The sequence below is a fragment of the Carlito syrichta genome, unplaced genomic scaffold (assembly GCF_000164805.1).
Source record: "Carlito syrichta isolate Samal-C Ts95f unplaced genomic scaffold, Tarsius_syrichta-2.0.1 Scaffold84685, whole genome shotgun sequence".
Lineage (NCBI taxonomy): Eukaryota > Metazoa > Chordata > Mammalia > Primates > Tarsiidae > Carlito > Carlito syrichta.
In genome coordinates this window covers 36,137-46,944 of record NW_007028781.1, presented here as the reverse complement: position 1 = coordinate 46,944, position 10,808 = coordinate 36,137, and the positions used below count along the sequence as shown (strand labels likewise).

At 58.3% G+C, this 10,808-nt stretch overlaps 1 protein-coding gene across 2 annotated transcripts in view; it reads left to right on the top strand.

The window, feature by feature from the left end:
• The window catches only part of TMPRSS6 (transmembrane protease, serine 6), a 35,513-nt gene extending 25,015 nt beyond the window's left edge, over window positions 1–10,498 (top strand). Inside the window, exons 10-18 of one of the 2 annotated variants that reach the window (XM_021711585.1) lie at window positions 1,937–2,082; window positions 2,885–2,983; window positions 3,854–3,967; window positions 6,126–6,242; window positions 6,501–6,669; window positions 7,733–8,004; window positions 8,394–8,456; window positions 9,661–9,797; window positions 10,323–10,481. In XM_021711585.1, the coding sequence (XP_021567260.1) occupies window positions 1,937–2,082; window positions 2,885–2,983; window positions 3,854–3,967; window positions 6,126–6,242; window positions 6,501–6,669; window positions 7,733–8,004; window positions 8,394–8,456; window positions 9,661–9,797; window positions 10,323–10,481 (1,276 nt within the window). Of the gene's footprint in view, window positions 1–1,936; window positions 2,083–2,884; window positions 2,984–3,853; window positions 3,968–6,125; window positions 6,243–6,500; window positions 6,670–7,732; window positions 8,005–8,393; window positions 8,457–9,660; window positions 9,798–10,322 lie in introns of both variants that reach the window. The other variant, XM_008056509.1, reaches the window with a different exon arrangement.
• The last annotated feature ends 310 nt before the right edge of the window (window positions 10,499–10,808 follow it).

Here is a 10,808-nt window from a genome sequence, read left to right as displayed (position 1 = left end):
CCAACTCTAAAAAAAAAAAAAAAAAGAAAAGAAAGAAAATGACTTTTGGAGGCTGGGCTCGGTAGCTCAGCCTGTAATTCTGGCACTTTGGGAGGCCGAGGTGAGTGGATCGCTTGAGCCCCCAGGTTCAAGACCTGCCTGGGCAACTTGGCAAGAACTATAATAAATAAATAAAAATTAGCCGGGCATGGGAGCATATGCCTGTAGTTCCAGCTACTTGGAAGGCTGGGGCGGAAGGATTGCCGGAGCCCAGCAGGTTGACGCTGGGGTGGTCGTGAGACTCCAACTCAAAAAAAAAAAAAAGAGAAAGAAAAGAAAATGACTTTTGGACCCCAGGGGTCCCAGGCTGTCCTTTGAGAGTGGCTGGGAGGAGGGAGGGCAAGGACATGGTCACTGTGGCCAGACTTAAGGGAGGCCGGAGTCTAGGCCAGGCACCCAGGGGATCCGAGGGGGTTGAGACCCCAGCGTGCATGTGGCAGTGGGAGTCGGGTGCCTCCCCCACCCCAAGCAGGCCAGGTGAGTCCATCTGGGTCCCAAGGCTGGATTCTGGTCTTACCTTGCCTCCTGCCCTCAGGGGCCTCGTCTGTAAAATGGGGTAACAATCCCACCCTCACTGGGCAGAGTCGCTGCAAGAACCTAGAATCCCTGTGCCACGAGGCCTTGTGATGCTGCTGCCTGGGAGGGAGGGCGGACCAGAGGCCCGGTCCAGCCTCACCCCTTGCACCCCAGAGCTCATCCTCAGTTGTTCATTGACTAATTGATGCACTCATTGATCTGCTTGGCGGGCTCTGGAAGTTGCAAGGAAGTGCCTGGCCCCTGGGAAGCAGGTGGCCTGCTCTCTGGGGCTGATCTGGGCTGATGTCCCCGCCAGGTTTGACACTCCCGCCTCTCTCTAGATTCTCTTGACTTTCTCTTGGCTCTCTGGAGATGTCTTGGCCTGTGCTCCCATATCTGCGAGGCAGTGCCTATCTGCTCTGCAGGGTCCTCCCTTCCCTGTGAGGGGCAGCCTATGAGCTGGTGGTGGTGTCCCCCTCTGTTCTGCAGGGGTGTCCCACCTGGGATGCAAGAGAGCTCCCAGTTGCTGTGTAGGGAGGGTCCCACCTTCTGGGGGTGCATGGAACCCACTCCAGGAAGGCAGGCCCATGTAGTTTGTGAGGACCTCCACCTGGAGATGGGTGCTCACATACCTGTCTTCTGGGTATGGGAGAAGGGCCCACCTCCCTGTGGGGGTTCTCCCTGGGCTCTGTTTGAACAAGAGCGTCTTCTGGTGGGGGGGCGTTATCTGAGAAGGTGCTCCTATCACTGGGGGTGGTCCTACCCTGGTGTGGTCAGACACAGAGAACATACTGCCCATCTGCACTGTTCTGCTGGTCCTGGGAGAAGTCCAGGCCCTTCCCTCAAGCCCAGAGGGTCCCAGGGAGACCACCAGGGCTATGGAGGTGTCTCAGCAGGAGGGACAGTTCCCAAATGGGGAGTGTTGCCACCCACCCCCAAGCATGAGGGAAATGACCTCTCCTGTCTGGAGAGTGAGCCAATCAAGGACTTTTGCTTCTGCTGATATACTGAAGGCTTTTGCCACATCCACAACCAGCAGAAATAATATTTTCCTTGTTTTCTGTGGGAGGAGAATGAGGCTCAGAGAAGGATCCTGACTTGCTAGAATCGCAGTTCATAGGTGACTGGGACTAGAATCCAGGCTTTGAATTTTATCCGGCAGGCAGTGGGGAGCCATTGAAGTTTTTTGAGCAGAAGAGTGACATAGGCTGCTTTCTAGAAGATGGCTCTGGGAGTGAGCAGTCACTCAAGGGAGAGATCAAGACCGAGGCAGTGTGCGTAGGGACGCTGCTCCCCCTTCTGCCTGGCTGCCCTGTCCGTGCCCTCTCTGTGCCCTGGGAGACCGGTGGCGTGACCCTGAATGGTCTCTGGTTACCCCCAGGCTGTGTGGCCTGCGCACGCTGCAGCCCTATGCAGAGAGGATCCCGGTAGTGGCCACAGCCGGCATCACCATCAACTTCACCTCCCAGATCTCCCTCACAGGGCCTGGCGTGCAGGCGCACTACGGCTTGTACAACCAGTCAGACCGTGAGTATGGGCAGGCCGGGGAGTGCGGCAGGCACCCCCAAGGCCCCTGCCTCTTGGCCATTCCTGGAACCCTAAGGGAGTTGTGGACAGAAGGGGAGACGGAGGGAGGGAGGGTGAGAGAGAGAGAGAGAGAGAGAGAGAGAGAGAGATATGGAGGGGGACAGAGAAAGAGAAAGGAGGGGGGAGATACAGAGAGAGAGAGAGAGAGAGAGGGAGAGGGAGAGAGAAACAGAGACAGAGAGAGGACAGACGAGAGAGAGGAAGAGGGCGAGAGACGGAGAGGGAGGGAGGGGAAGAGAGAGGGGGAGAGAGGGGGAGCAGGAGAGAGACAGAGAGAAAGAGGAGAGAGACAGGGGGAAAGAGACAGAGAGAGAGAGGAGAGAGAGAAAGGGGGAAGGGGGAGAGAGAGACAGAGAGAGAGGGAGGGAGTGAGGGGGGAGAGAAAGAGACAGAGAGAAAGAGGAGAGAGAGAGAGAGACCGAGGCAGAGGGGAGTAGAGAGAGAGGAGTGTGTGTGTGTGTGTGTGTGTGTGTGTGTGTGTACACAAACATGCAGCCTGTGTGCCCAGTGTGCAAGGTACCCCCACAGTCTGCAGGTACACATCCTCATACATATGCACGTGTGTGTTGTGTACATGTGTCTGGGGACATATGTCCCTGTGGACTGTGGACATAGCTGCCCGGTGTCTGGGGTTCCTGCTCATGCGTGTGTGAGCACACAGGTGCACACCTGTCTTCATGTGTTTTCATTTCGGGTCCTAATGGTGGACCCTCTGCCTCCACGGTCTCTTGTGGGTTTCCAGCCTGCCCTGGAGAGTTCCTGTGCTCTGTGAATGGACTCTGCGTCCCTGCCTGTGACGGGGTCAAGGACTGCCCCAATGGCCTGGATGAGAGAAACTGCGGTGAGCAGCCGCCCCCGCTTCTCCTTCCCTCCCCTGCCGAGGAGAGTCTCAGTTCCCACCATCAGCACCTAGGAAGTGTGGTCTCTCTCTGTGCTGAGTGGGAAAGAGGCCTCCCCAGGACCACCCCACGAGGCGCTGGCGAGGACCAGCGGGCACCAGGCCTCCTGACTACCAGCTGAGGGCTCTTCCCCACCAGCTACCACCCAGCCTCTGCCCCTGCCAGGCTTCCAAGAAGGAGCAGGGCCGCAAGCGCAGAATCAGGAAGGGGAAAGCAGTTAACAGGGACTGCTGGGTCCCAGCAGCCAAGGAGAGAATCCTGTAGCTCCCTCCCGTGCATGGGGCCCTGGTCTCCCAACTCCAGGCACTCAGACTGTGAGCTGCCACCTCTGACTGGAATTGTTCTCACCACCGTCAGGGTCTTAGTGGCCCCCTAAGCCAGGGCTCTCTGGAAAGAACGCTTTCCCTCTGCATCTTGGCTTCTGGCCCCCAGAATCACCATCCAGCCAGAAAACACCCCCCCACAACCCCATCAAAGCTCTAACGTGAGGGAAGAGAAGCAGGAGGCAAGGTGGACATGCCTGCCCTGGAATGGCCATGCCTGCCTTGCCCTGGGATGACCCTGCCATGCTGCAGGGGAGGGGCCTCATCCTTGGAAACTGAGCTTCCGGCTTCAAGCTCGGGCTCAGCTGACCCCCCTGGGCAGTCACTTCCGCCGTTTCCAAGCAGGGCATCCCACAGGGTTGCTGTGAGACCTGGTGTCTAGGAGCTGCACCTGGGGTTGCGGCCCACAGCACAGCAGCGCCTTCTGCAGGCGCCAGGGCCCACCCAACTCTCCCGCCTTCCTTCCGACTGGCCCCCGTGTCTCCACAGTTTGCAGAGCCACGTTCCAGTGCCAAGAGGACAGCACGTGCATCTCACTGTCCAGGGTCTGTGATGGGCAGCCCGACTGTCTCAACGGCAGCGACGAAGTGCAGTGCCAGGAAGGTGGGGCGGGGCCTGGCCGGGTGTCTGGAGGGACACCAGAGAGTCTGGCCCTGCTGCATGCTCCTCCTGCAAAGGCTCTGCCCTCTCATCCAAACACTCGCCAGCCCCTCTGCCTAGGCCTGTATGTTCACCCGTCTGTCTGTCCATCCATCCATCCATCCATCTGTGCTTCAGTCACCCAGTCTGTCTATTGATTCATATATCCACCGATCCATCCTCTGTCCATCCGTTCGTCCATCCATCCATCCACCCATCTTCTCCCCAGTCACCTAGTCTGTCCATCGATCCATCCGTCATCCATTCATCCATCCACCCACCCACCACTCACCCACCCATCTTCTCCCCGGTCACCCAGTCTATCCACTGATTCATATATCCACCTATTCATCCATCCATCAATCTACTCACCCATCTCCTCAGTCAGTCAGTTACCACTGATTCACATATCCACCTGTTCATCCATCCATCCATCCATCTTCTCCCCAGTCATCTAGTCTGTCCATGTAATCCATCCATTCATCCATCCATCCATTCACCCACTCATCTTCTCCCCACTAACCCAGTCCATCCATCCATCCATCCATCAGTCTTTTCCCCAGTCACCTAGTCTGTCCATTGATCCATCCATCATCCATCCATTCGTTTATCCATCCATCCATATTCTCCCCAGTCACCTAGTCTGTCCATTGATCCATCCTTCTTCCATCCATCCAACCATCCATCTATCCATCTATCTTCTCCCCAGTCATCTAGTCTGTCCATTGATCCATCCATCAATCCATCATCCATCCATCCATCTACCCACCCACCCATCTTCTCCCCGGTCACCCAGTCTATCCATTGATTCATATATCCACCTATTCATCCATCCATCAATCTACTCACCCATCTCCTCAGTTACCATTGATTCATATATCCGTCCGTCCATCCATCCATCCATCCATCCATCCATCCATCCATCCATCCATCCATCTTCTCCCCAGTCATCTAGTCTATTCATCTATCCATCCATCCATCCATCCAACCACCCACTCAACTTCTCCCCACTAACCCAGTTCATCCATCCATCCACCCATCCATCCATTCATCCATCCATCAGTCTTTTCCCCATCCACCTAGTCTGTCCATTGATCCATCCATCATCCATCCATCCATCCATCCATCCACCCATCCATCCATCCATCATCCATCCATCCATCCACCCATCCATCCATCATCCATCCATCCATCCATCCATCCATCCATCATCCATCCATCCATCCACCCATCTTCTCCCCAATCACCTAGTCTGTCCATTGATTCATCCATCTATTCATCCATCTATCCACCCACTCATCTTCTCCCAGTCACCCAGTTCATCCATCGATCCATCCATCATCCATTTTCTCTTCAATCACCAGGTCTATCCACAGAGTCATGCATCCACCTATCCATTCATCCATTTATCCACTGGTCTGTCCAAACAAAGATGTCCCTATCCATTGTATTGTCAGTCTACCCATTCATTGCTTTGTCCAGCTACCTATCTGTGTGCTCATCATTCCTTTCATCCATCTATCCACCTACTAATCTCCCTTGTCACCTGTTAATCAACTGGTCCTTAAATCCACCCATGTATCCATCCTTCGGGCTGTTTCTCAGTCTTCCCACTGGACCACCAATCCACCCATTGGCTGGTCTGCCCAAGCTTCAAGCTGGGCCCCTTGTTTTAACCATCCATCCCTCCAACTGACCAAGTGACCAACACGTGCACACTGCCCAGGGACAGGCAAGGTGGGGTGAGGAAGTAGGAATAAAGACACCAGAGATGTGGTTCCTACCCTGTAGGGGTTACCTGTTAGTAGGAAGACGAGATGGGTGGCTCTCTTTACCAAAACATTCTTAATATTATGGCCAGCAGTGTACAAAGTGGGGGGCAGGAGGAGGTCAGGCATGAGAGGCAACCTGGAGGGGAACAGGGCATTTAATCAGCAGGAGGAAAGGAGACCAGCAAACCAGGTGGTGGGGCAGAGAGCTCCCTTGGTGATGTGGAGGGGGGAGAAGGCAGGCAACGAGGCAGGGCCTGGACCTGGGGGCTGCCAGGCTGTGGGAGCCTTGGTCTGGCCCCTGGGGGCTCAGAGACCCACCTCCTGTGCCCTGCCCCACCCCACCGTCCCAGGGGTGCCTTGTGGGACCTTCACCTTCCAGTGTGAGGACCGGAGCTGCGTGAAGAAGCCCAACCCGCAGTGTGACGGGCGGCCCGACTGCAGGGATGGCTCCGATGAGCAGCACTGTGGTGAGCCCAGAGCCTGGGGGTGGGGGGCGGGGGGAGGGCTCACAGTGGATGCTGGCGCGAACCTCACCGTCATATGCCTGTCTCTCTGTCTCTCCCCGGCCTCTGCCTCTCATTTGGTCCTGGCGGTCCCTCCCTCTCCATCATTTTCTTCCTTATCCCTCCCTCTCCATCGTTCCTTGGCCCTGCCTGTCTTTCTGTCCGTTTCTCAATGACCTCTCCTCCTCTCTCCTTTGTCCACACCACCCCGTTCCCCCCCAGACTGCGGCCTCCAAGGCCCTTCTAGCCGCATTGTGGGCGGGGCCGTGTCCTCTGACGGTGAGTGGCCATGGCAGGCCAGCCTCCAGGTTCGGGGACGACACATCTGTGGCGGGGCCCTCATCGCCGACCGCTGGGTGGTAACAGCCGCCCACTGCTTCCAGGAAGACAGGTGAGGCTGATGGGGGAGGCAGAGGCTGGGCAGGAGGTACAGTGTGTCAGATCCCAGACAGAGGGAAGGGAGGTGAAGCCCTAGACCAGCCTCTGTGACGTGCGGGTTCTAGTCCTGACTCCACCAGGAACGGACTATGTCCCTGGACATGTGACAATCTACTATCGGCACCTTGCTTTCCATTAAGGTCAGTGATTCACTTATTCATGCATTCATTCAGCAACATTTGCTATGCCCCACTGTCTGCCAGGGCCTATGCTAAACCCTGGAAACAAGTAAAGGACAGAACTGCCTAGCCTGCTCATAAGCCATTGGCCCTCCCCCAGGTGTGACTGAAGCTGTGGTGGGTGGGCCAGGGAGGCCCCCTGGGGGCATCTGATCCAGCCCTGTGCCCATCTTTCCCATCTGCTTGGTGGGCTGAAACAACCCCTGACTCCCCAGCCAGATCCAGGCTCCAGATCCCCCAGGACCCCACATACAGCAGAAGCCCCCTTTTCCTCCCCTGCTGGGGCACCAGAGTGCACCCACCACCTTGCCCCATCCCTGGCTCCCCGCTACCCTCAGGTGAAAAGACCTGAAGGCTGCCAACCTGGCATCCAGGCTGCTGCCAGCACACAGAGTCTCCCGTTCCTCCACGCTCTGTTCCCAGCACCCCTGCACGAAGACTCAGAGAACTCAGAGCAGTCCCGGTGTGCAGAGTGTACAGGAAGAGAGAGAGAAACATGTTGGGGGCCCTGGCACAGTGCTGACTTTTTCACATACATGGTCTTATTGGATTTTCCCAGGGACATACAGCTGTATGCTGTTCCTGTTTCACAGATGAGAAGACTGAGGGCCTAGGGCACACACACATCCAGGGAGGGATGATGCTGGGCTTGGAACCCAGGCAGGAGACTCCAGGGCCAACACCCTGAACGCTGTCCCCCCAGCGAGGTGGCCCTCCCGGAGGCAGGGAGGGCAGGTGTGGAGGACAGTGTCCCGGTGGGGAGCTAGCTGTCCTAAGGGGCCCTGGATGGGAACAGGCGGCCACAGAACCAAGACACCTTCCTCCCACTCCACCCAGCATGGCCTCCCCGGCGCTGTGGACCGTGTTTCTGGGCAAAGTGTGGCAGAACTCGCGCTGGCCTGGCGAGGTGTCCTTCAAGGTGAGCCGCCTGCTCCTGCACCCGTACCACGAGGAGGACAGCCACGACTACGACGTGGCGCTGCTGCAGCTGGACCACCCGGTGGTGCGCTCGGCTGCCGTGCGCCCTGTCTGCCTGCCCGCGCGCTCCCACTTCTTTGAGCCGGGTCTGCACTGCTGGATCACAGGCTGGGGCGCCCTGCGTGAGGGCGGTGAGTGGTGGGGACGGAGGGGGAGGGCACGGACGCCCCATGCCGACCCCAACACCCAGGGCTGGAGGAGGGCTAGGCCTGGGGCCCCGAGGCTCCACCCTGAAGCCCTCTAGTCCTGGGACTCAAATCAGGCTGGACTTGACAGAGGAAAAGCACCTTGTAACGTGGCCCTCAGGCCCCTGCCCCTTCTGGCTCCATCCTGCCTTCTGGAGAACCTGGGGTATGAGGCAAACGTGGGGTGAAGGGGCAGCCAAGGACTCACTGTCCCTGCAGGCTCAATCCTCTGCTCCTTGGGCAGCAAGGGCGGAAGCTCATAATTATCAGTACTTTCGTGGTGAGGCTGGGTTTTGAGGAAACACGACTTCATACAATCTACCCGATAAGCCCAGGGATGCATGTTATGGCCTCATTTTATGGGTGGAGAAACCAAGGCTCAGAGACGCTTAGCAATTGCTCAGAGCCACACAGCCGGAGAGGACTAGAGCAGAGACTGGACCCTGGACGGCTTGCCTCCAATGCCCGTGCTCTTCCTGCTACGGCTACTGCTCTCAGAAGCAGGAGGGCTTTCCCCTCCCCACTCTCCATCCAGGAGGCCACCTGGCAGTTTTGTGAACACAGGCCCAGCTAACTACAGCCAGGCCCTGCGACCTTCGTGATGGAGGCTTTAAAAATGTGCCCAAGGGCAGGAGGGACCATAGATATTTTAAGAATGGGGAAACAGTCTTCGAGGGAAGTGACTGGTCCGAGAGGACAGAGTCACAGCGAAGGACTGGCTCACTCACTGTTCATTCACTCATTTGTTCCTTCGACAACCATTATGAGCACCTACTATATACCAGGCATGGAAACATCCCTAGGGGCAGAGGTTAAAGAGAATATAAAGACGAATGTCTTGGGGAGACAGACAGTGGTAAGCGTTGACAGGGCCGGGGAGGTGCAGGAGACAGTGGCAGGGAGAGGAGGCTCTGCCCAGTGGGGTCAGGGAAGGCTTCCAGAGGAGGTGTCTGAGCTGGGGCTTGGAGGGTGAGTGGACAGCAGCTGGACCGAGGGGTAAGTCGTCCCTGGTGGGGATCTGAGGCACCGGCAGCCTGCACAGGGGCACCTGGGGGATGGGCAGGAGGGACGGGCAGGGCCTGGCAGGCCCCACAAGGATCCTGGGCCAGGAGCTGTCCCTCCCTTCCTTCGGGGCTTCAGGAACAACTCTGGGTGGTGCTCCAGCTACCCCAGACGCATGAAGCCACATCTCTGGGGTGGGCAGCACCCGTGAGTGTTAAAGCTCCACAGGGAACCATGACGTGGGGCCCATGGAGAAGCGCGGGCTGGACAGTGGGGGGCGTGAAGAGTGTTGAGGGGACTGTGAGGGCTGGATGTGTACTCTGGAAACACCCCCAGGGGCTGTAACATCAGAGGGGAGTCCAGGGCCCCTTGAGCAGGAGGGAGGGGACAAGAAGCTGGAGGAAGACGCCCATCCAAATAGGTTTTGGCTGGGGCTCTGTCACCATAAACCACGCAGGGAAGGAGCCAGAGCAGGGTGAAGGGAGGCGTGGGTGCGGGGGGAGGGACCAAAGGCTACTAAGATACGAGGGGGATCACAGTGGGGGGGTCTCACACACCCCAGTGTCCTCACCTCTGTCCTCTGCCCTTGGCCCATGGCAGGCCCCACCAGCAACGCTCTGCAGAAGGCGGATGTGCAGCTGATCCCACAGGACCTGTGCAGCGAAGCCTACCGCTACCAGGTGACGCCACGCATGCTGTGTGCCGGCTACCGCAAAGGCAAGAAGGACGCCTGCCAGGTGACTCCCACAGGCCTTGGACAAGAGGCGGGGAGGGCGACGTCCCGGTAGCCTTAGGAAGCCCCCAGCCTCCCGGCAAGGTGGCGGCAGCCGGTCCCACTTCGCAGATGAGGAGACTGAGGCTCAGAGAGGTTGAGGATTTGCCCAGGGCTACAGAGCCACAGATCAGAAGAGACCCCGTGGAGGGCAGGTCTTGGGCTCAGACCCAGTTCTGCTCCTTGCCCCCTGCAAGGCACTTGGCCCAGGGTCACACAGTAAAGGGGGCACAAGGAGGAAGGGAGAGTGTCAGCCACAGAGGGGGGCAGAAGCTGGTGAGGGGCACAGGGGCACTCGGCGACAGCTCCGGGAGGGCCAGGATCCATGGAGGCCAGGCAGGGGGGTCAGGCCCTCTCCCTTGGCGGGTGGGGGGAGCAGGGTTTCAAAAGCGGGGGGTGACTGTTGGACCTGGCAAACTCTCCACATCAGGCCTTGCCCAGCAGGGGCTGCCTTACCTTCATGCAGCGGTTTCTCTTCTTCCCCTCTCAGGGTGACTCCGGCGGTCCACTCGTGTGCAAGGCCCCCAGTGGCCGCTGGTTCCTGGCTGGGCTGGTCAGCTGGGGCCTGGGCTGTGGCCGGCCCAACTACTTTGGCGTCTACACCCGCATCACAGGTGTGATCGGCTGGATCCAGCAGGTGCTGACCTGAGGAGCTGCCCCTGCAGAGTGGGGGGGGCCCTCCCAGACTCGGAGAGCCCAGGGCACCTGCCAGGCGGGAGACAAGTATCCTGGGGACAAGCAGGCCCTGTGGAGGCAGGAGGCAGCATCCTGTCCCCCGATCTTCGCCCTGACTCTGCCGCAGCTTCAGCAGGAGAAGGGAGGAGGGCCATATGCTGGTGGTCAAGACGTCCCCCGAGGACCCAGGCCCAGCTCAGTTCACCCATTTTGCCTCCCGATTCTCTCTCCTCCCTCCTATTCCTTCACGGCTACCTTTCAGGGCAGCGATAATGCTGGCTTCCAGGTACCCAGCAGGAGC